This window comes from Lates calcarifer, linkage group LG7_1, assembly GCF_001640805.2.
Source record: "Lates calcarifer isolate ASB-BC8 linkage group LG7_1, TLL_Latcal_v3, whole genome shotgun sequence".
NCBI lineage: Eukaryota > Metazoa > Chordata > Actinopteri > Centropomidae > Lates > Lates calcarifer.
In genome coordinates, this window is record NC_066839.1 from 10,196,056 (window position 1) to 10,222,331 (window position 26,276).

Below are 26,276 nucleotides of genomic sequence, written 5' to 3' on the forward strand. Positions count from 1 at the left end.
ACTTAAACACACCCCCGTCCAGCCCCTCTACCCCCTCCTCCCCCCACCTCTCAGTACAGCCCAGTCTGTGGCGAGTCCATCCCATACTGCTCCAGCACAGCTGTAATCCCAGCAGTATTAATCAGACTCAAAGAAAGTCAGAGAGAGAGCTCGAGAACGGGTCGTCTAATTGGATGAGAGACCTCCTACGCGTTTCCCCTGTTTTTTATTTAATTTTCTATTCTGATTTATTTTGAGGATTTGAGAGCGTGAATATAGGCTTGCTGCACTGGGAGGGGACTGATTTTGGTTTCCTGCTCTTCGTTTCTGCTGCTTTATCTCTCCCTGTCTATCTTCCTCTGCTGTCACTGCTCACGCCATTGTTCATCCGTCTAACTTGTGCTGCTTTGTCTTCTGTTCTATCTTACTTACTTTTGCTTCCCTTTTTTCCCTTCCATCCTCCTTTCCCCTCTGCCTCTTTCTCCTCTCTTTCTCTTGCCATGGCGTGGACTTCATCCCTGAGCCTATTCGTTCCACTGGCAGTTTCTATTAGCCTGAGAAGGGTATCAAGCACGGTTGATTGCGTCCTTCCTCCTTTACTGTTTTAGAGTCTCATTGCCTGTCAGTCCCTTGCTTATAGCTACACAGTAACACACACACACACATACCCCTAACCAGGCATGGTATCATATCGCACTCTTTTTAGACAGTTGCGGATGTCAAATGTAATCTTGTAGCAGCAAGGAGTGAGTTGGAGATGTGGGGGTTGATCAGTCATATGACACAAAAATGGTGTGGAGGAAGGGGGTCTCGAATGCACATCATTGCTGGTGTTTGCATGTCAAAGCACACGCGCACACACATACGTAACAGGAGCAGGCATCAGGGCCAGGCCTCACACAGAGATCAAAGTCAGCTGCAAACGGAGCAGAAAGACCTGTCATGCCCTCCGTTCCTTCCACTCCTCCTTTCTCCGCATTACCCTCTCTGCTCTGTTTGCTCAGTTTGTACATGAGCTCTGGAGATGTTTCATAACTTCATCTAAAATATAATGCTGTCAACATGTTCGCTGGCCGAGCCCACGTGTCACCGGGCAGGCATCCACATCCAGCACAGCTCTGTCGATTTTTATGAGAATGTGGTCAGAGAGTTGGAGGCAAGGAGGGAGAAATTAGAGGAGAAAGTGCCTGGCACAAGAAATAAGACAGAAAGATTAAAAATGCATCACACTTTCCCTCCCACTCACTGCTATACTGTTACTTTCTCCCTCTACGTCTATTTATACCTATATATTTTATTTCAAATATCACCCACATGCTCTGACTCTTTCCCTCACGTTCTCTTTCTCTTTTTTTTTTTTTTCCTACCTCCCCCCGTTTTCCCCCCTCAGACCTCTTCAGCCAGGTTGCATCGGCAGGCGACACATGTGACCAGAGGCAGCTCGGTCTGCTGCTTCATGAAGCCATCCAGATCCCGAGGCAGCTGGGGGAGGTGGCCGCCTTCGGAGGCTCCAACATTGAACCCAGTGTCCGCAGCTGCTTCCAGCACGTATGTTGACACACTAACACACACACACCCAGAATAAATAAGCATAAAGTGATTCTGTTTTTTTCCTCACTGATTGTGTTATCACATAATGTTCTTAATGCTGGACAGATTACTGGCATAGGGAAGAAATCTGATTTCAGAATGCTGTGTAAATGTTTTCCCATCATAATAAATTCATGTCAGTCTTAATATACATATATAATAATATATAATATACATATAACTGCAAATTTCAGATTTAATGACCAAAATTTCTTCTCAACTGTAAATTTGCTTTCTGGATGCAGGCCTCTTTCTAGGTTACAGTGTTTGTTGTGTGCACTCATGGTACATATTAATTGATACACAAATAAGATTGATCAGTTCCCAAGGAGTGATTGATTTAACTATTACTCATACACAGCCCTTGTGCCTAACCTAGCCTTTTATGTTCTTTTCAATCACATTCGGAAACTGGCAACTGCCATCTGTTCAGAATAGTCATTCTAGTTTGAGTTGGCAACATTACTGATGGCAGTTTTTGGAAAGTAATCAGTACTGTAATAGATTATGTTTTGTGATGCATCCTCCTCCAAATGTAATTGACATTAAATATCTCGGTCTCCTCCACATTTCCCAGCCATCTAACACCTGCCACCTTCTATTTTGTAAAAGTGCTTTAATATTTAAGCTCTGCTGACCAACCATGAAGCCTCAAACGGCCTCCAGGCTTCTGCTGGCTGTCCTCTAGTGTTTTACTGTGGCCAGCTAACCACTTTTCCTGGGTTTATCTCTGGACGTTACTGGCATTTAATGATGTCTTCATCCCCCGAGATCACTGTTTCATTTTTCACCCTCTTTCTCCCCTGGCTCAAGCTTCGGCAGTCATAAATGGGAGCCAAACATTAAAATTAGGGAGCTATAAATTTCACTGATTTCCTGTGCCTCACCTCCCAAAATAGCAGTGTGAGGCAGTTTTAAACTTTCTCTCTCTCTCTCTCTCTCTCTCTCTCTTTTTTCTTCTCAAAATAATGCAAAAGTCCACTGAGTAAACACCTTGCTGCTTTGCCTACAATTCACTCACCTTGATGACATATTAATACACACGGTCATGGAGAGCAAGCATGCACGAATACATGTACACAAATTGCTCACAGACGTGATCACGAATTGCTGTGCCAGCCGTAGTCCAGTTGCTCATTAATCATTCAATCATCAAACCAAGTTGGCAGGTGGAAACCATGCACACACGCACACACGCACACACACACACACACACACACACACACATTCTAATTTACACTCTGATACATGTACGCAAGCAAAGCTCTGTCCCACCTGTGTGTCAGTCTGCCCTGCCAGTGTCAGTGCAGTCACCCAGTCCATTTGGTTTAATGGGCCTGTGATGAACGGATTGTGCCGCCATAAATATGGCCTCTTCACTGTTCCTTTGTCACTCTCCTTCATTTATCCATCCATCCATCTATATAGTCATCCTTTCAGCCATCTCTCCTCTGCAGTAATTAATCTGCAAGTGCTATAATTCTGCCGTTGGGTGGTAAGGAGGAGGGGGAGGGAAGGTGAAGATGAGACTGGCGTATGGGAAAGGAGAGATGGAGAGGTATTCTGATTGTGCAGGGGAAGGTCAAATGGAAGGGTTAAGGATTTAAAGATGATTTGAGATGTCTGCAGGGTGAAAGTTTGATTGGCAGTGTTGTCACTTCTCAACCACAAACTTAAAGAGTCCTTCTTATGCTCTTAAACCCAACTGAAACAAACACACTTAATAAACGCTGACATTATGTTCTGGGCTGTTGCCTGAAATGCATTCACCAGGTTATCTTGACCTAAAGTTATGTGACATGAAATGTTGCCTTATAAAATACAGTCTATAACTGGCAAAAGGAGAAACTTTTCACAAGTCAACAAGAGTCAATAATTGATGCCAGCACTTGGTACTTGACATTTTTCAATATTTGGTGCTATGAATACGTTTTGGTTGCCCCCCCCAAAAAAACAACCTTATCTCTCACTTACACACACAGACACACCAAAGCCAGCTGTGAATATTAATTTAATAAGACGATCCCTGATTCCAGTTTTCAGGTTGGAATGCGTTTCCTTTTAGTTTCGTAGTGTGCATTTATTTTTAGAAGGATATGCTAATAAACTTGAGACACTCTACAGTCTTACAAACCATAAGCCTTGGGAAAGGATCAGGGGAACACATGCCCACCCACACACACACACACACACACACATATGTGCTGCATTCCTTTTGATTATTCTCTCCTCTTATTTCAAATGTATTCACCCCTTTGCTGCATTTGCTGCCCTTTTTGTGTGTCAGGGATGATGGAAAGGTCATCTTTGATTGGTTTAGCGGTAACAACAGCCACGTCAGAGCATCTCACCCTGAGTTGGCTTTTCGAATGGGCTCATTATAATCTGCAGTCCAACAAAGATTCTGCTGGAATACATTTTGTGAATGCTGCTGTTATCAAGTAATGTTTCTTTTTGTCGATAGTTTGTTTTTAAGAGGGGCAAAGGTTGGAAAGCGGACACTTAATTTTTAGCTTCTTGTTCTTGGAGAAGCCAAGAGATTGTTTCACAACCAGAGTGTTTTAAAAGAACAGGCTCTGTGCAAGTACAGCTTACATAAACAATTACACCTCCAAAAGTTTAAAGCAGCAGTTAAGAGTAGGAGTTTGGGGGTGTTTTTCATATCTACTTGCATGGAGCAATATGGCTGTTAGCTAACAGCACGATCAGGGGTGTGTGGGACAAGGGCAGTGAGGGTGTTAAAATCAATCATTGTTTATTGTAAGATATTTCGACCAATAAAGATGAATAAGGAGCTCATAAAAGTTATTTAGTCATGTCCACAATTCAAAGTCGTAATGCGCCTGAGGGAATCATCACTTTAATAAGTATGGTCATCTTAAATTTGTCTGCATCTTTATTAGGCTTTCGGTAACAAGCAAAGAGTTACAGCCTCTTATTTGTTCCTGGGAATGGAGTTGTACGTTTGTCTATCATGCTACAAAGTGCCTTTACAGTTTATCAGCCGTCTTTGTTGAACTTTAATAGAATCTGTAAACTTCACATGGTTCCTAAACTTTTGATTTAAAAGCTCTTCACTTTTAGCCCCACCTCTTTTATTCCCAGGTGACCAATAAGGTGGAGCTGGAGCCTAGGCAGTTTGTAGATTGGATGCGTCTGGAGCCTCAGTCCATGGTTTGGCTTCCTGTGCTGCACAGAGTGGCTGCTGCGGAGACGGCGAAGCATCAGGCAAAGTGTAACATCTGCAAGGAGTGTCCTATTGTTGGCTTCAGGTAAACACACTCACATGCTCATATTTAGCGTTCAATTTGTGAAACACCCATAATAGATGAAGGTGACAAGTTTGCAACATGTAACAGGCCAAATACACACACACACACACACACACACATAAATGTGGCAGTTGTTTTGTGTTGTTCCCTCCTGGTTGAGCATAAAGGGCAGATCTGCTCTGGAGGGCAGGCATTTATCTAAATGTCAGCAGCTGATACACCACTGACTAAATACCATCCGGAGGTTTGCAATGAAACACACATACTCACAAACAACAAAATGCTCATACGCACAAACATACTGTACTCTACAAGGCCACATTCACAAAGTTCACAGAGAGCCGGTCGCTTGGCAAACAATCCATATCAGACCACCCTCTGATACTGTGCAGGACTGACACACACATACAGCGTACACACACAATTACTGCCTCTGTTTCTGTTGGTTCCTGATCAGTCAGATTTACGCAGTAACAACAGATGTGCGTTGCTGTTCAACAGCCTTGGTCAATTTATCATAAAATTCAGTTTTTCGCTGGTTTGTCTTGCAGTGAAAAACTTTTTCTGTGGCTGGAGATAGGCGTGACACCATGCTAAGTAAAGTAGGATGGCAGAATTGTCCCCTTCAGATGCCTTGCTTTGCCAGCAGAAAGAGAAATACAGTCAGACATTTGATGAAGCACACGTCTCCCAGGTTCTGTCATTGATCGATGAGAGAGAGAGATGGAGGGAGGGGAAAGGCAGGGAGCAAGAGAGAAAGAGGAAAGAAAATGCAGAGCAGGCATTTTGTGTGGTCTTGAGACATGACATCAACCGTGTTATACCAGTAGATTTCAGTTATTTTTATTTATTTTATTTTTTTTACTCTTGTAAGGAGTAGTACTTTTTGAACTGGCATGGTACATGAGCAAAAATTCAAACTGAATTTCAAGGATAATATGTCAGTAGATATGTTTAAATGTGATAAATGTCAATGCAATTGCCAGAAATTAATGGAATCGTTAACAAGCCACTGAACCACATTCAACATGCACCATTTACTGTGCGGTCACGTAAACTTGTCCTGAGCATGTGTTACATTTCCATATTTACTTGTGATGTCGAACTGGCTGGCAATAATTAAAACTTAATGGCTTTTGCTACAAAATGCCAGCGATACAAAAGACTTTCATGGTGTTTTTATGATAATTTGTGGGATTAATAATGTGAAATTAGAAGCTGACCTTTATTTTTAATACAGTTTTATTCTTCTTCTTTTGTTTTAATCTCTTTCTGGCCATATAATTTGCTTTTATTGTGTTTGGTTGGGTTTTCTGTCTTGGGATATACAGCACTTGTTGTGACTTTTGTGATTGCACAGGTTACAGATGGAGTGGACAAAAAGCTTTTTTTTTTTATAGGTGCAGCACACATAATATACAAATAAGAGTATATGCATTTTACCCATTTGTTTTTCTTCATTTTTGCCTCTAATGTTCCTCCTTTATTCCTCTTTCATTGTTTGAATTGCGCTTTTATCAATAATTTCTGTGTAAACAGGGTTCATATGGTCAAAGGCAAACTGTACACCAGGTTTTGCTGATAGTTGAGATTAATATCACAATATTAATGGGTAATTTAAGATGTCATTCTATATCACAAATGTATTGAATTTCAATGTGTCTGTTTGCGTTACATTAGACAAAAGTCTAAGTTCAAATTTGTAAACAAATCTATAAGCAATAGTTTTTTTTGTGTGTTTGTGTTTTTGTAGTTTCTCCTGGATTAAAATGTAAACACTGTGTAAAGCAGCATGTGACAGAATATTGCACACCAGGGTGATTAATAAAAAGTGCTTTTTAATATATAAGAGGATGTCACATAAGAAAACCAGATATACAGGTTCCATTATTAACCTAAGTTGTTGGTGGATAACTCATTAATTTAGGGACATCTCTGCACCTCCTCCTGTGAAGGTGAATTAACATCTCATTCCTCGTAGTAATATGCTACGTGTCAGCACGTAATGGCGCGTTTGACTTGGTGGTGTCGTGTGCGCTGTTGCATCCTTTGATGTATGGCTCTCTCTTGTAGCTCATCAGTCAGCTAACCTTGGGAGAGCTGGAGAGGAGAGAGAGATAAAAGACTTAAGCCATTATGTCTGAATGGCTCCTGTCTCAATTTAGCTGTTAAATGGCCTTCTGGCTACAGCTGCTGCTGAGGACAACATCCCGACAGTTGCTGTCACGTTGTTGTGTTTTGGTGGAAATCCAATTGTCTGTCATACTGTCAGCATATTGAGGAGGGTTTGCATGTGTGTGTGTGTGTGTCGTTTGCATGTGGAGGATTATGTGACAGAGTGACAGTGGAAATCAACAGCTCTCCAGGAGGGCCCCAGCATAGTGTAGCCTGGAGTTGAGTCATGTTGTAGTGCTACATACGTGGGCACAAAACACACACACACACACACACATCAATACACCCTGTGGACATGAAAGTGACATCTACACACACCACTTCCCAGCTCAACTTATCTCAGTTTTCACCTCCCTTCTCTCACCCCTCTCCTCTCTGCCTCGCTCTCTTTCTTCAGGTATCGCAGTCTAAAGCATTTCAACTACGACGTGTGTCAGAGCTGCTTCTTTTCCGGGCGCACCGCCAAGGGCCACAAGCTCAACTACCCCATGGTGGAATACTGCACACCGGTGAGGGACTAATGCACACACTCACACACGTGCACAGACACACATGTTGCTTAGAAGCTCAAGTCATATCTCTTTTCCACATGCTCACACACTCCACTCATGCATATAATGAAAGCGCACACATTCACACTTAAAGACTTTGGTTACCTCCTACCCCATCTTTCATTAAAACTGTCCCTTTCTTAATGTCATATAAACCACTGACTTGCTCTCTTCCAGCCCCTGAATATTCATGCTTAGTATTCAGGGACTTCTTTACTATTACAGTTTTCAGTTTTGAAAACATACTGCTGTTTTAATTTCCAAATATTGTGTAATTCTATGATTTACGTATCAAATTCCAGTGCAAGTCAACCATAACCAGTACGTGCCTGACCTTAACCTGTACCCTAGGCTTACACTGTGGGCTTGCTTTAGCTAGAAATAGTAGGTGGGTCCCTTTAATGTGACTCTGTGAACAGATTTTCATCTTCTCGCTGTGGTTAATACAAGTTGGCGTTACCCCTACCACATGCCTCCACGTCCCACTTCCCATGCAGCTGATCTCTCAAACTTCCACAATCAACTGTCCCGACAGACCTTTGGCTTCATTTGAATTTACATGAACAAATGGTAGAATGTTCATGGCTCTCTGAGGTCTTTTTTTATAATTTCTTCCAGAAAGCTATATTTCACTTTACTGCTACGCAGAGAGAAGAATATTAGAAAACGGGGGAAGCTTTGTGAAATTGAACATTGCTCCCTTTCTCAATTAGGATCACACACTTGTGGGCCAGCTCGTTTCAATATTGCTTAACATCAAACTTTGAGTGACTCGAGTGGAGACATTTCTCATTTCTGTCTTTTAATTTGCTTTTTCAATTTTGCAAATGGGATAGATATTGACTTTGGAGGAGCAGCTGTAGGGGGAAGTGATCATTCTTCCCTGAGTTAAGATGCCCAGCAGCTGCCTGCCACAACTTTGAAAAAACATTATCTTATTTTCAGCTTTACTGCAGGCAACAAACACTTAAAATGTTGGTGAGAGATTAGTGCTCAGCTATAGGCTACGTTAATGACTCAGGAGTTTACTGATCGTCATTTTTATCAGAGAAAAAAAATTTACTACAGAGAGGGTTCAACATTTCCTCTTGGCTTTTCCCACATTTTGTCATGTTGCATCTTAAAGTTTAAAGTGTATTTAATCTGAATTTATTTCACAGATCTGTATACAATAACCCATAGTGTAAAAGTATATATTTAAGTTACAAGCAAGGTTCTGCCTGAAATCTTGCGCCTGAGACTTCTTTACAGCCTGACCTACAGTGTGGCCTGTACAGTTCATTAGACATAATATTAAATTATTTGCTTACATCTACTGAAAGTATATCAGTATACCTCTTAGTTGCCCTGCATTTGCATCTTTAAACACTCTGGACCACACTGATAAAGCTGCTGTGATCTGGTCTGTTTGGCAGAAAAATGCTCATGACAGCAGGCTGGAAGTCACAGAGAAGTCTGTTAAAGACTGAGAGTATAAGACGAAAGATTGTATGCACTGATTAAATTAATATTTTTGAACTTATCTGGCATAATTTTAAGCTCTGTGTCTGCCAGAAACCAGTCACAACTTATCACCATCACTGTTTTAAAGAACGGCTCTGACAGCAGCGTACTGACCGCAGGCTTCTCAGCACAACTAACTGGGAGATGTGTGAGGATAAAGGAGCAATGAACAGAGCCAAATACAGGCAAATTATAGAGGACAGCTTGCTGTGCAGTGCCAGACACCTCAGACTGGTGCAATGGCTTATGTTCTGTTTGAACAATGACCTAAAACATACAGCTAGATCAATACTTGAATAGCTGCAGAATGAAAGTAAGAAAAACCTTGAAAAGCTTCCACTTGAATCCCACTGAAAAGCTGCATCTTGTTGTTCATAAACACTGCATATTCAACTTACCAGAGCTCTATTGAACTGCAAGATACTGTAGATTGGTAGAAATTCAGCAAAATCTAGCAGTTCCAAGCTGTTAGATATATCCAAGATCCAAATCTGTAATTCCAGCTTGTGGGGGAAATCAAATGAAACTGAATCAACTTCTTGAGTTATTTTAAATCCTACAGTTCAACTCCACTTTATTTGACACCTTTGAAGCGCAAGTTTTTTATTGTTTCTCTTTCTTTTCTCTAAGAATATCAATATTATATATATTAGTTACCTTGTACTCCCCATGCTCAAACCAAATTGCATTTCCATTTTATACCTCTGAAAATATCAAGTCCATATTGAATAATGATGCTAAAAAAAATTAGATTTTGCAGAGAGTTACCGATTGATAGTGGCTTTTGTGAGACTCAGTGCTGTCGTTTAATAAGACTTGTTCTCTCTCCTTTGTTGTACTGTTTGTTTTATGGCCACAATATTGCTTTTTTATTAGGTTTAGATTTTTATGGGAGTGGCATTTTCATAGTTCCATTGGACTTTGTCAGTGGTATTGAAGAATACAAATTAGGTGTCATGCTGTATTGATTACTTTAATTTCAAAGCTGTACCTTTCCCTAAGAGGAGATGTTGCTTGGGTTTAATTATTATTCATGTCTCTGGTGTCATTTTATTGGGATGAATTTTTTTTCTAGCTGTCTCGACAAATCAGGTGGCGTCCTGGCGACCTAGTCGTGAAGACAGAGATCATATCTGATTTCGATTCCAGGCGTAGTGTTCCACCTCTTCTCTTCTCTCTTCCCCTCCCATTGTTTCCTGCCCATATCTGCACTGTCACTATCTAATAAAGGCAATGAAAAAAAAGTCTGTTAAGCCGAACAGGAAGGAGCTTACACAAAAACGCACATGCACACATATAACTTTCTCCAGCTTTAGCCTAATTGTTCTGTAATTGCTGTTGGTTTGCTCAAACTACCATCTTAAATTGTGTGGATTAGTCAATAAGCTAACTGAACTTAATAGAGTCTGTTCATTTATGCATATCTGTCAACTGTGGGAGTGTGCGTGTGTGTGTGTGTTTTGTGTGTGTGTGTGTGTGTGTTCAGTGGTTGTTGTCTGAATCCTCTGCAGAGGGATTTTCTCGCCCTCTGGTCAGACTGTAGTGGTAATTTGTTGTTTGCTTGCAAGGCAGAAACCGCTTCTGCAGGAGGAACACCTTTGCTAAGTACCTAATTAACAAAAGACATTCTCTTTTACACAAATGTATACGCTGCTTATGCATGCACAACGCACACACACACACACACACACACACACACACACACACACACACACACACACACACACACACACACTGTAATAAATAATCTCTCTCTCTGTCCCTCTCATAGACGACGTCAGGTGAGGACATGCGTGATTTCACCAAAGTGCTGAAGAATAAATTCCGATCAAAGAAGTACTTTGCCAAGCATCCTCGGCTAGGTTACCTGCCAGTCCAGACAGTTTTGGAGGGCGACAACTTGGAAACGTAAGTAGGACCTGAGTGTCAGTTTGAATCAGAACAGTGTTCACATCCGATTGGCCGAAGTACATAAACAACTCTTCACATACAGATTGATGTCTGAACTAAAAACGGAATCCACATAGTTTAGATTTATGTCTATGGGGGCAACACCTTTCATCTGACGTCACATCACTTAACGTCACAGGGAAAGGAAAGTGCGAGCATCTTTAGATTCAGCAGTGTGACATATTTGTGAGTGAAAGAGTTTGTGGGGGAGGTTTAGTTACAAGAAAGATTTAAAATCAAATCCTTTTTGTTTGATTGGAGTGCTCAAAAGGGGGTGTGGCTTAGTGAAAACAGAGCAACATGAAGTTCTAGTGAGTTGTAGAGGACTGTGTGCCTCCCTGCTCCCCTCATCTCTCAAGATTCATGAACCCAGTTTGTGACAGAGGCTTTCATTTACAACATTTTTATACAAGACATTATACAACAGTTTTAACAGGCTGAGTAGTACTAACCATGACTAATCAATTGACTTTAACATGGAAAATTGGCAGAGTCCCTTTAAATATATTTTACTGCCACATCACTCTCTCTGTCACAAATATCCTCAGGTCACAAGTTCTGAAAGTCTGTGGAGAGTGTTAAGCTCCCTCTCAGTTTACGTGTTCATTTGCATCTTTTGAGTGCTGAAAGCTTTCAGAGATCCCCATGCGTGCACACACAGTGACTCACCTGTTCACATACGATAGATTTTCCCCGACAACCAGTCGGCGCACGGTCACCTCTCAGATGGATTGCACTCTCCCTTTCATCCCTCCTATCCTCGCCTGTCCTCCTCCTCACCTCCCACCTCGCTCCATTCTCACTTCCCTTCCTCTCTGAGAAATGACTCCTCCAGAGCTGCCTGCCTGATAAATGCCTCTAAAAGGTAGAGAAATTGTGGGCGAAATGTGGAGATCTTTTCAAATTATGGCAGGAGGGAATGGAGACTTAGAGAAATTCAGGACTATTTCATGGTCATCATTTTCCTGTCTCTTTTGCTGCATTAGGGCTCTCCCGTGAGCCATGCACTATTCACATGATATCACAGGCTTGTATACTCTCATCTTCATGTGCAGAAAGAATCCGGTATGTGCAACTTTTAACATTTGAGCTGTCTATGAGATCTGGCTCAGGCATATGATCAGTGTTAAGAAATGCTCTGCACACCACATTCATTTTAGACCTATATTGTCACAGTTCATGGCTCTTGTCATCTCCGCATCACTAAAATGAATGCTGTGACCTAAATTGAAATGGATTTTTCTGTAATTGGAACAAGATCTAGTCCCTGCTTAAAAAGAGGAATTATAGAGATTAGGTAAACATCATAACAACACCGTGTTGGTTGTAATAAGAATGTGATTACTCCCAATTTTACAGCTTCGCTGATGGGCTGCGAACTAATGGACTGAATCCAGTCTCTCTTGCTGTGAACAACTTTGAAGAATATTAAAAGATTTCATTTTTTAAATATCCCCCCCCAAAACCTAGGCTCCATTGGTCGTCTCAACAAGGGAACTTGTAAGAAGTTATAATTTTTAAAGTACTGTAGCAGCAGAAGAGAAAATTAGATTGTCTGCTGTATAATTGCCCTCCCTAATGCACTCACTCACTCTCTCCTTTCTGCTCTCGTGTCATCATTTCTCTTTTTTGATTCCACCCACTCTGTTTCCCTCCACCTTGAGAGAGCAAAACACCACCCACTCTCACCTCCCCCTTATATCTTTGCTTAATTTCACGCCAGATAGGATTTTTGATTTGTCATAGTTATATTTGATAATATGAAAGAACCATTCTAATGGTTTCCCTCTCAGTGTTAGTTTTTGCCTTTCACCCTACATAACCAGATAGTGAAGATGGGTCTCTGCTGCATTAGGCTTCACAGAGGGGTTAATGGCTTTAAACGTGGATTTGTAAATTAGTGGCTGAATTATTATTTTTCCCGTCAGGATCAAGTCCTAAAATGCTGCTGTATATTAGTGGGCACAATTCAGTGAGAGAGACATTTTACAGGACTAACAAAAGTGAAAGTGAAAAGCTTTCCTTAGGCATCTGTTAGCACAGTAGGTTTTGAATTTAGAATTTATTACATTAAGGAAACATACAATTTTCATGTATATATGTTTAGTAAATATATATGTAGAAAAATGCATTGTAGGTAGGTAGCTCAAGAAAATTGATTTGGAAGTAAAAAGCTTCCAATCGTATACATGTGACAGAGAGTAAGTATAGTGTACATCAAAGCACAGAATTTATATATATTGTATATATATATTCATATGCACACACAAAAGCATCCACTCAAGATTTTTTTATGCGTTAATACACATGTAAATGATAAAAACAGAAGTATCTCTCTCATTCTGCATCTATATCTACACTCTCTCACTCACACGTGTGCACACACACATACACACATTTCTCTTTGCAGCCCTCTAGCTGTCTTGCTGACAGACAGGTAGAGGTGTCAGCATGTGCAGATGGTCTTTTCCCCCCGCTGGAGAAAATGGAAGAGAGGGAGAACAGAGAGAAGCAGTGCTAACTGTGACAGAGTGACTACCACAGCATGATGGACTAAATTGATTTTTAGAAGCCTTTCAGGACATTCCCAAAACCCCACCCCAAAAAAACTCACCCCTAAAGAAACTCTGACAGCACAGTGAACCAGATACTGTATGACTTTGACAAATACATAAAGAGATGATAAAAGACGTCAGATCTTTTTGCAGTTTCTTCAGTTTTTTCGGAGTCAGCGGTTCCAAGTTTTCTAAAGTAGCCAGTGGCAGACACACCATTGCAAGATTGTAAGCATCACTGAAGCCAGCTTTTTCAAAAGACATGCTACATGGGTTTTACATTGTGATTATTGCTTAACCAAGGTCCGTTACCATTTGTTTACTCCAGGCTCCACCCTACTCACAAGACACTGACTTTTATGAGTAAAGATTTTTTTAAATGTCATCATCTTTGTGTTGTGTGTTAGGGAGCTTCAGTCAGATTGAGTTTGACCTACCCTGTGAGAGCTCAATCAGATCAGTATCAAATCAAAAGACAGACATGCAGAAGAATCTAATTTTCTCATTTTGAAGACAAGCTTTATTTTTTGTTCTAAATGTACTCTCAAACTGAACAGAAGACGGCATTCTGACTGACTGATGGTGATCTCTAATGAATACTGTTTTTAGTTATAGATTCACTGTAGCCATGAATTTTCACAACAGCTCAGTCTGTTCAGAAGTGAAATGTGCACCACACCCTGTTATTTAACTTCAGCAGCCACAACATGCAGCCACATTTGTCAGACCCCAAATACTCCCCAAATGTCCCCACTGCAGTGATTTCCTGCCTTCCTGGTTAAGTCACCTTTCCTTCACATATTTTTTTTTTCTAATGCTTCATTTTCAATTTTTTCCCCCTCTTTACCTCTCCGTCACTTGTGTTCCCCATTACTACTTCTTCTCAAGTGCAACCCATCTGCAGGTTAAAGTTGCGTCATCATACGCCGGCAGGACAAATTTGGGTGAAAGGAAAACAATCTACACCCTACAACGCTATCAGTTTTTGGCAAAGATGAAAACTGACATCACTCGCGTGAAAAACAAAACGAACACACTCACTGTTCCTCCTGGCGAAGATGTCAGCGGAGGCGTTAAAATGCTGCAGCTCAGGCTCTCAGTACTTAGCTCGGTCTGCCCTGCCGACCCTGGTTTCTCTCACTCCCTTTTTTATACTCTTTTCTGTCTGAATTCCCTGCTAAATTTTGAATTCTCCTCGCAGCTACAGAAGTGTGACTACATCAGCTGCTCCACTGTGAGAAACATAACCACCATGCCACACGTCTCCCTCTGAATTTCCCTGCTTTAATGTGGGAAGAAAAGCGCGAGGCGAAAGAATGTCAACCTCCACTGTTATCTTACCAATTTCTAGCCAGCCTCCTTGTGAAAACAGTTCATTTCTTTGTATGTCTGAGATAAGAGGGTGTCACATTTGTTTACAAATAACAATTTATGCTGTACATCTCTAAGAATAGCAGCAATTACTACAGATTAGAAACCAGAAACTTTAGAAGACTTTATGACATCAAAGCACATGCCTCTATCATCCTGCTTTGTCACAGTTTATTTCCAAAAACTCAAAAGACCAGTAGCTTCATTTGCTGGGTTCTCATAACACGTTTTAATTCTCCTTCCTAACATAATGTACTCAATAGCAGATTAACCAGAAAATAGGTTCTGCTGTACGTATGGTTTTTCTGGCGTGCTATTTCAGTAAATCCTGAGGGAACTAAATGAGAAAAAGGAATGAATTTGGGCCATATCATTCTGTATGCAGGAGAAATTGTAAAAACAATTTAATGAAATGTGTCTGACAGCAGCGAAGTCAGCTGACACACTCAACCTTTGCCTGTACAAGCTTTGACGCACACAACCTGGGGATATTCGCAGTGTGCTGACAGGCCCACTTGCACATTTTGACCCTTTCAAGTCTACACATTTTCTGTGTCACAAGTCTGTTTTGAAGCAGGTTTTACACATCACAAGGGACCACGTGTGGTGTATACTGTATATTGGTGACTGTCTTCCATTTTTGTTGAGTCCAGCCGTTCAGCTGTTAGACAGACTCTTCCTCCACCTGCTGTGTTTTTGTTTCTGACCCACTGAGTGAATTTGACCCTTAAATGTTTTGTTGGTACCTTTACTCCCCTTCCCTCCTTCCCTCTTACAGTCCCGTCACCCTCATCAGCATGTGTCCGGAGCAGTATGAGTGAGTATCTACGTCACCAGAAACTACACCTCGTCTCCAGACTGGAATACCTTTAAACAACACCTTCTTTAGTCCTTCCTCTCTCATCTGTCTTCACCCTGCCCCACGTCCTCACACCGACTAAACCATGACTGCACTGCATGTTGCCTGCCTGCCTGCCTGCCTGCCTGATCCACTGGCTGAAGATGCGACCAAAAAAAAAAAAAACCTCACCCACTGTCTCCTTACCGTCACTTCCTTCTCCTCTCTAAAACATCCAGCTAGCATTCAGTTGCTCATCCCAGCAGCGGCTGTCAAAAACTATCCGACCGCTCCGTAGATCATCCTGCTCTCCTATTTCTCTCTCTAGGATTATCAGATTTGTTTTCTAGGTGATGTTGTGAAGGGCCATTAGGTTGTGTGCGAGCGACTGTGTGTGCATGTGCCTGCGAATCTGTGTGTTAATGAGGTTGTGTGAGCATGCAGAATCTCATTCATCTCCATTACCCCATTCATTTCCAGGCTGTCCCAGTCACCTCAGCTCTCTCATGATGACACCCATTCCAGGATAGAGCAGTATGCCAGCAGGTACGCATTGCATTCTCCAATCATCATCTCATCATGCCAGGCGCCACAAAGCACACATTCAGAGAATGGCTAACTGCATTTAAATGTTGCACATTAAAAACATCTCAAGAGCTTCATTATAGGACCTTAAACCCACTTTTAAAGGGCCATACCAGTGTTTTTGAGTGTGTTATTCCCACTCTCCAAGTCACATTTGCTTTCATGCTGCACTTAAAATGCATGACTATGCAACAGTAGTCTGATATTGACAACAATAAGACATAGACATGACAACCAAATCAAATCTCTGTACAATGATTTTAGAAGCATTACATAAATGGAAAACAGCAGCTGCCTGGAAGCTAGGGAAAATCACATTTAACAATGGTAAACGCTATATTATGCTATGTTAAAGGAGCAGCAGAAATGTAAAATGCGTAAATGTGATTTGCAGTAGATGGAATGAAATGAGATGAAAACCAAAAACTTTATTCAGTATCAGGACATATTGCAGATATTTTTAAGGAGGAAGAAGTATTGTAGAACCTCATACAGAGCCTACCTAGTTCAGATGTTAAAAAGGTGTGAGAGAGGGAGGTTTCTGAAGCTTTTCAACCCTCCAACAATCATTTCTGATGAAGTACACCGGCAGCATTGTTCAGTATAGCGTCAAGGCTATCATATAAATAGTGATACCATTAATTATCTTAATTGGTTGTTCCTGTGCTCCATATAATCAAGATAATTTTTACTGCAGAGAACAGCTTTGTTTTCTTTTGCTATTTTTTCTCATTACACAATGAAACAGATCTCACACTGACACATTTAGCTCAGAATCAAACAAAGCATGTTCTGCCAGTATCTATCAGTCCTGTTACTTATTTTGGAAATCTGAACTGGCTCTCTCAAGCTGAGGCATTTCAAAGACAGAGCGTAAGAATACCATGTCTTTTCACTGAGTGGGAGACAAAAATAAGCATTTGTAAATGTGTCATTTTGAGACCTGTTTCAGGCCATGCAATGACAGTCGAACAAGAGAAACACAAATGCTTTTTTTCCCCTCAGACTGCACAAAGGACAACTGATAGACAATATCTGGATTTTTGTCACGACCTGGAATCTGTACAAAAAGTGCTCTGTGTAACTAAACATAGAATCACAAATCTCAGTCTCACCTTTTCAACATAGACACAATGGAAAAACAATGCATATATAGATATTCTACAAACCTCAGGTGCAGTTGAAAAATGCTGTGGTGGAACAAGACATTGTTTGATGTCAGAGAAAAGTACAACATCAACAACAGTCTTTGAGTGTCTTGAAAAGTGCTATAGAAATTTGATATTATTATTATTATTATAAAATAGACTTTGGAACATTATGGATCTGCTTTTTATTTTGTGCCAAACGGTGTTCGCATACATTAAATGTCAGATGACTGTCGAAGTCTGCTCGGTGAGCGAACTGAGAACACATGCAGCCACCCACCAACACGGCTGGCAACATTATGCATTTGCTGTTGAGATCAGAGTAGCAGCAGATTGGCATGATAGCTGTTTTTAGCCGCCCACATCACATGAAACTGCTGTGTACATCAACACACCCGTGAACACGGCGTGTGAGCTGCAGTCGATCATTACCAAACTAATGTTCTGCTGCACTGAGACTGAAAACCTGCCATGTTTGATTTTAAGATAAGTCTGAATATTAAGATCCAAGAAGAAGAAGTATCCAAGCTGCATAAATCCCATCTAGCCTGCTGAATGAATCTCTAATCAGTCTAAGGCTTATCTTTTCTAAAGCTGACAAGGGTTACTCGTGTCAAACAGACCCTGGTGTGTCCTTCCACACAAGGCTTTAATCATGACTGGTCTTCTGATGCAGCGCTGCTCTCTCTGGCCCGTAACCTTCCGTTGGTCACACACCATTAACCTTCACTCAGTGTTTCTGGCTGCATTGTTTTATCAGCAATGACACAGACATGAGCCTTGTGAATTACAATTTTAACTGAACTAGAGACGCTGACATTATAGATTATCGTGTGTGGAAAAAATGCACACAATAAGATTTGATTCATGGAATTCTAACCCCCCCACCCCATATTCTGTCAAAGTTCAATTTCATCTTTAAGGATAGTGTGAGGATCACATTATTAATCTGTGGGACAACCCTGCAGCTGCTATATTACAGAGCTTTGTGAATACAAGCTTTGATCGGGGGGGCAGCCTCATTAGCATGACTTCTCTGTCTGGATCTATGACCAGAAAAAAATGCTCCTACACACACAGTCACACATCTCTGCTGTACATTGCACAAAAAATATGGGTGTGCACACAAACTGTATACCAGAACATACAGAAGTATAAAGTTGCATAAAATTGCATGTGGTCACTTCACCATATTTTTAAAATCGTACTAGGTGTGCTGCTGTGGCGTTGAGCTCCTCTCTTGTTTACACTGATGTTCTGCATTGTAATGAGGCAATGACAGCTTTTAAATGTTGAAGTTTTAGTGCCTGATGATAGTTTCGTTCCCAGGTTGGCCCAGATGGAGCGCTCTAATGGCTCCTTGCCCACAGACAGCAGCTCAGCCACAGGAAGCATGTAAGTCACTGTTTGTTATTTCCGACATTTTTTTTGTACATGTTTTGATATTTGCTGCAACATGACTTCAAATTTCCATAGTGTTATTTCACAGATTTCATTTTCTAGTCACAACAAACCTCCTCATTTCCATATATACACAGGCATTTTATTAATGTCAGCTAATAATGTTTTCTGTCTTCAAACAATGAACAGTTTCTTCTAAAATTCAAGTGAAATTTTCCCAGCGCGTATTTGTTGATATTTGGTTTCATTATGATAAAATAAGCTAAGACGGCTTCCAGTGCAGTGTTTACCTGTCAGAAACCCCAAAACATGCCCTTCAGTGGATCAAAACCAGCCAAAGACATAACAAGGTGGCTTTTCCACAGCCCTGAAAAGAGATCAAGAGAGAACGTGTGAGAACCGAGAAAGGTCTGGGGAGAGCGATAGAAGTGTTGAGTGAAGGGGAATAAAAGACAATGGAATGTGGTTGAATACAGCGGGAAGGAGAGAACTCTGGGAGAAATGTAATGGATTAGAGTGCCAACAATGAGCAGCAAGAGTGATTGGTTTCAAGATCTCTGATGACGACCAGTTATCTTTGATCAGAGGAGATGAGAACATGGCAAACTCGGAAAAAGAAGAAATCAAAAAAAAAAAGCTGATGAGGAGCATGGGTGTAAAAGTTTCTGATTGTGTGTGTGTGTGTGTCTGTGTGTGAGGATGTGAAGGCATGTGTATGTCTTCTACCAGCCATTCAGGTTGAAGAGCGCATTAGTTCCTTTTCCCAGCTGAGATCCTAATCAGGGGAATGAGATCTTGAGGTTCAAACACTCTCTGAGCTGGTGGACACACTAACACATGTGTTCAAACAGAAACAGACAGACAGACACTTATCACTCTGTTCTTGTTCTGTAGATTTCCCAGATCATAGATGATCATAGATTTGGAAACTAGCAATGTGTGCATACACGTGTGAAATTACTTTGTGTATGAGAATGTGAGGGTGCAGAAGTCTCAGCAACAATTTCAAGTAGAGCAAAGCCAAAAAAAGAGAGGAGAGAAAAAAGATTCCCTGTATACCTCATGAGAAGAAGGGAAACAAGCTTTGGGGTTTTTAAAAAGGAAATTCTTTTAAAAGGAGTATTTACAGCACAACAGTGGAGAGGCGCATGGGAAGATGGTTAAAACCTTTGAGAGTCTTCAGTGAAGATGAAGTGAAGCATCAGCTTCGTTCTGTTGTGGGTTGTGTCCCTTGCCAGTGTGCGTGCATCATGTGGTCCACTGCACCCACACTTCACCTTCATCTAACCTTACCTCTCAGAAATAACACTTTTGGAAACAGAAGGTTTCGATTGAAGACTCCCAAAAGCTGCATTTCTCTGCTCTCTCCGTCTTTTCAACTGATCAATAGAAGGACAGAAGAATAGAAAGACAAAAGGTGTTGGTGAGAAGGGGAAGTTGGAAGCAGAGGTGGATTTATTTTCCTCTCAAAGCTTTCGTAATGCGGGACAAACACATTATCCCCTCTCCTCCTCGCTCACTCTCTTTTGTGCTTTGTACTCGGGCTTATTTAAGAGAAGAAGCCATTATCTTTGCCAGCTCTGAAACAACACCAACGCTCATACACAGAAGTGTGTAGAGGCGCTAATGAGGTGAGGAAGATGATGGTTTGATGAAGGCTAATGGGTTTAGCAGCAGAGGGAAAAAAAACACCCACCGGGGCACATTTAGAACATAATCATAGTTCTTGTGCTTTCACTCACTTTTACATCAGTGTCATTTTCTGTACGATTTGTGTTCCACGTTTCTGCAAAACAACAGCTACAATGTAGCTGTGAAGATAAAAAGAGCACAATCCCCCAAGAAAAAGGAAATTTAAATGCCAATCATAAAATATAACTAGGACTGGAGTATTTTTCCACAACACGTCTTTGAAAAGAACAGCTTTGTACTTATCAGCATGAAGCACAAGCTGTAGAACCTGTGTATGTACTGCATACTACAATTTTTGATATAATGTACTTCTTTTTATAATGTCAAGCCAGATTATGTTATTATTATGTGTTAAATGAATAATCAAGCTCTCAGTAGGAAACACTGGGGTCTGAGAGATGCTATAAACTTTTATTTATTGCATTCTGAACAGTGCAGCTAATTGGAAAGGAAAATGAACTAGATCCAATTTGTCTGCTGTTGTAGGCTGTTATTGCTGTTTCTGTGGAGGATAATTAACTTATTTGACTTGATTCCCCACATACTGGCTCTTAATTTTGACTAAGAGCTAAATAATGTTGAAATCTTTGTGATGTACTTGTGAAAACAGTCATCATTACAGCCAGCTTAATTTCAAAAAAATAAGTTTAGAGTACAGTTACTGTAGGTCTTTGCAGGGGAATGTTTTTTTTTTAAGTCATAAGTGCTATAACATTTGCTTAAATGTTACTCTATTTCAATAAAATGTCATTCACATTAGTTTGGAAGTAAACATTGGTTGTTTTTAAAAGGCCAGAATCAACCAGTAGCCCTGTTTTTACACACAAGTGTGTCCATCAAGGCCTACTTTTAAGGAAAAAGTAACTTTGAAAGCTTATGTAAAAATAACAATATTGTGCTTTCTAGATAGCGCTACAGTGAAACAGTCCCCTCAGCCAGATCTCCTCTCAAAAGATGAAGCTGTATATTGTGCTGTCAGACTTCCCAGCTAAGAAATAACTCTCCTTCCTCTTTCCTTTTAATGCCTTTGGTTTGGAGTGTTTGATTGTCTTTCCTCTCTTTTTGTAAGATTTATTCTTTCCCGCCTACAGCTGATTTCACACAAGCCTCTTTGTCTGTCACTCCACTCCATCTGGTTGTTTGTGAGGACACACACTCACAGAATTTATTCCCATATGCCTGACAGGACAGTAGAAGGTGTCTTCCTGCCAGGGTTTGGTAACATAGTGTAACATGGATGACTGCGTTAGCCAATTACATGCATGTTTGGCTTTTGGCTTGTGTTTTCTGATCTTTCAAAGCTTGCAAACACTGATGTGGACTCACTGCCAGCTGTGCAGCGCTATCAATTATTAGCGTGTGTGTGTGTGTGAGAGAGAGAGAGAGAGCTCTAGAGATAAAGGGTGTGTTCATGTGTGTGTGTATGTGGATGTGGCATTGGTGCTTGTGTCATTTTAGTCCTATATTGCTTTTATCTAAAAGGGAATCCTTAATTAGGAAGTTGGTGTTGCCTGTTTTTCGTGACCTCCAGCTAAAGTATGATGTTGTCATCAGTGCCGCAGGACGTCACTGAGGACTGAGACTCCCTGCTTCTTTTTTTTTGCCTGGGCTTTTTTGTTTGGTTATCTCTTGCTTTCTAGTCTTTCCCCCAGTGCTGTCCTTTTTTTTCCTCGCCTTTCATATTTTGCCCTTTATTCCTGTCCCTCTCCCTTTAATTTCTCCAGCCCTTTTCTTTTTAAACACTACCCTCCCCTCTCTCCCTCTTTGTCTTTTACCCCTTTCATCATTTTTTTGTTGTAGTCTAATCATGTTTTACCTTTGGGCCCAGGCAACCTTCAGATTAAACAGTAAGCACAGAGGTAAACAGTAAAATACTTTTTTGTGAAGCCCTGCACCGTAAGCAATACACTTCACAATGATCACTCCCCAGACATGGTAGTCCCATAGAAAGAGAGGTTTTAACATATTACCAGAGGGGAGAAATAAAAGACTTGTAGCAACTGCCCCTCTTTCATCCTCTCCCTTCTTTTTCTTATATTCCTGACTTCCTTGTTTTGCTTTCTTTTCATCTCTTACTGTTTCTCTCGGAGGTCAGATGATATTTAGCTTGAGAAGAGCTGCTTCTTTTGCAATACGTTAGCCAGGCATCAGGCCTGGAGACTATTGTTGTCGGGTGAAGACTGTAAAAGTTCCCTCAGCAGTGTCCTCTGCTCACCCTCGCCAAACACGACACTCGTATTCACAGTGCATCGCGGCTAATAGCCTCACCATTCATCACCGTTATTCACATTTAATTCTTCTCCCACACTGATGCTCTCTTCCTCTATCATCTCTTTCTTCTCTGTGTCCCTTCCTCTTCCACCGCCGCTTGCCTGAGTCTCCAGTCCTTTCACTTCCAGTACGTCTTTGTCCCAGTATTTCAGAGCAGGTGATTTGTGAGCCAGCACTAACCCCCTGTAGTCCCCATTTCCAAACAAAATAATCCCCTTTCCTGCTGTCCTCTGGGCTCTTCCTGCCAGCCATAATGTCCTGCTACAGCTTCTTGTTGCTAGGGACCTTCCTAATTGGTCACTCGCCATGCAGGACCCCTCATCCCCTGGTCCCAGCAGGCTACACCGCCACCTATCTTTAACACTCCCTACAGAAACTGAGCCTTTCGTCATCATCGCTGTCTCCCCCTTGTCATAGTGTGCCCATATTTCAAACGTTTGTGTGCGCACATGTGTGTGTTGGCGTATTGCTGCATGTTGCAACAGTGGCAGTGTGAAATTTGGCTTAGTGTGTCTGCCAGCTGTCTTTGTGTAATTTAACAGAAGCTCAGTAGTTTCAGCATGGCTTCCGTCTCCATTTTAGAGGTAAACTGATGAATAACTACGTATATCTGTAGATATGTATAACATACAGTACCAATCAAAAGTTTTAGTACACCTCCATTTGTCCAGTTGTCACTGAAATTTACATAATGTACTGTCTAAGTGTACTTGTGTACAGTGAAACTCAAGCACAGAACAAATACATAATAAAGATTTGATTTCATTCAGCAGCCAAACACACTCATGGCATTCTTTCTGTGATAGAAATGAAACATTGTTTGGAAAGTTTGTCCCTGCACTGTTGGCAGAAATGTGTTGCTCTTGTAGGTTGTTTTGCTGTCTCGTTCATCCCAAACCTGCTCTGTGGAGTTTAAGTCTGGAGACTGTGCTGGTCCTCCATCTTTTTAAATCACTGTCTGGTTCTTTTCCTCTGATGTTTTGGGTCATTATCTTGCTGTAGAATGAACCCCTGACACTGACATCCAGCCTGTTTTCCTTTGCTGCTTGCCTTTTTCTCACCATTATGATAGCAATATCCAGTATAACTTCCTGCAGCAAGGTTTTGTCCTAATAATGCATCAGGGGGTGTACTAACACAGTTTGTTCCAACACTGTTTTTGTATAGACAGATGGTTTGTAAGTAATCACTAAAAGTTGGGGCACATGTAGGAATTCTTTATATTAACTTTCATTTACTTTCACTGCTGCAGGAAAGCTCACCAATTTCTCAATCCCCGAACACCTGTTTTCTGTTAAATTAACATGACTTTTCAGTTTTTGTTGTCTTTTTTAACTTGGGCAGTTTACAGATGACCTTTGTACATTTAGTGCTTGTGGTGCTTAAATTAAAAAAAAAAAAAAGGAAAAATGGGGGTGTTCTAAAACTTTTCACCTGTTGTTTAGAAACTAGAAGAGTTAGTTATGAAAAAAGGAAAAGTAATGACTGAACTAAAAAATAATTTGGAAGGAACTGTAAAAAAAAAAAAAAAATGGCGAGGGGAGAGCTACTGGTTACAGGAGATTAGTAAGCTGGGGAATGCTTTTGTCTTTAATGGAGGGTGCAGAAAGGTTCAAAACATTTTGCACTGACTGCATATAAAGTTTATTTCATGTCTCTTTTATCAATGCTGGCTTTCATTTTAGGAAAAAGGAAAAAAAAAAAGGTTGAACACAAGGTTGACGCAAATCCCATTCTTTAGAGAGAGGAACGTTCTAAACTTCCGCTTCAAATCGTAGAGGGAGCTTATGCTGGTTCGTGATAAAAACCTCTTTCTCATCAACGTGCATGGAAGGCTACTGGCTTGGCATATTGTTCCTTTTATGTGAAGAGGTGAAAGCCTCATTTTCTGTACCTTTCATTAGCTAACCACTTGCCTCAGTCCTTGGTCACAAAATAGTATAATTACTGTCATCTCTGAGCGAGAAAAAGCTCCCTATTCGTAACCTCTCTTATTATGCATGTGGCAATAATGCCATTCTGAATATTTGCTGAATACTCATTGATTGACTCCCATGGTGCAATTCAAGGGTGTCTTATGTAAAACCTAAGACATTTCATTTTTGTTAGCCTGCTCTCCAGAGCGTATTTGATTAACTTACTCATTATAACCAAGGATTATGTGCTCATTTATGGTCTCGCCCAGATAAGAGTGTGTGAACTGAGTTTAGAGCAAGTTACTGTGTATTTTAAAAGGTGTCAAGGGTGTGCTTAAACTAAAAAAAGTGACAGTTCAATCAAAAAAGCTCTAAAAACACAAATTAGTGCTGATTCTTGATTTACCTATGTGATTCCGCTTTAATCACCCTAAACTAAACTACCTGCCTTTCCATTTGTCTGATGTTTTACTTCCTGTCCATAATAATTACCTATAATTAAATAAATTAGATAAATACCCAGAACACAACATTAAAAAAAGAATTGGGGCGTGACAAAAAACACAAGCAGTCTAACTGTCATACAGATTTTAAACAAAGTTAGTTAGTCAAACTTATTTGGGAGAGAAAACAAAAGCAAGCCACAGAATTATCACCCAAAACGTCTATTGTGAATATCAATCGCAGTTTAGTTTATCTTACCATATTTACTGTGTATAGTTGTCCTGTGCAATGATTAATTATAAACGGTAATTTGAGTGCACTCACTTTTGGTTTATGGCTGTATAAAATAAAAACTGTTATTTTGTTCACAACCTGTCTGATTATCTGACTGCTCATGTTGTTTGCCCTGTTGAACCTCACTGTAGTGATGTTGGTGTGTTCCCATATCTCAGCTGCATGTACTTATATATTATGTGATAAAGTAGCATAACAATGTTCTTAGCCTCCTGTCGATTAAGATATATTCATTTTAATGTGACATAACTGAAGAATATGAAGACAGAATGACAGTTTGAGCACAGGCAGACATTTGAACTGGCTGGAGTCATGAAAAATGCCAAAATAGAGTGAGTCACATGTGGAGCTACCATGCTGCTAAACTTTCTCAGCCAAACTCTATCTCAGGCTGTCAAGCTGGCTCTGGAAATGACAGTCACTTTAGCAATGGAAAGGACTTTTAAATAACAGTCTGCCATCTTTTTTGTGTGCGTGTGTGGTTGTCAGGTTTTAGTCTTCAAGGCTAAGGTTGTGTTTTAGAGTAAGGGTGACAGCTGGGCTTCGGCAAGAGTTGCCAGCCCCTTTCAGATCACTGAGATTGCACATAAAGGGACGGACAGATGCACACACACACACACGTACAGATACACGACAGCAGACACCGGCAGACGTTTCTCTCCCTCCCTTCTTCCATATCTTTCCATCTGTCTGCAAGGCTTTTTCCCCTCTTTGCTCCATCCATCTCTCACAGCCCTCGCT

The 26,276-nt window shown here is 40.8% G+C and overlaps 1 protein-coding gene across 1 annotated transcript in view; it reads left to right on the forward strand.

The window, feature by feature from the left end:
- Positions 1-26,276, forward strand: part of LOC108880895 (dystrophin-like) — a 169,394-nt gene that overhangs the window by 133,144 nt on the left and 9,974 nt on the right. Inside the window, 7 exon segments of the mRNA XM_018672611.2 lie at positions 1,370-1,527; positions 4,675-4,841; positions 7,414-7,525; positions 10,842-10,978; positions 15,725-15,763; positions 16,265-16,330; positions 18,847-18,912. Coding sequence (XP_018528127.1) covers positions 1,370-1,527; positions 4,675-4,841; positions 7,414-7,525; positions 10,842-10,978; positions 15,725-15,763; positions 16,265-16,330; positions 18,847-18,912 — 745 coding nt within the window.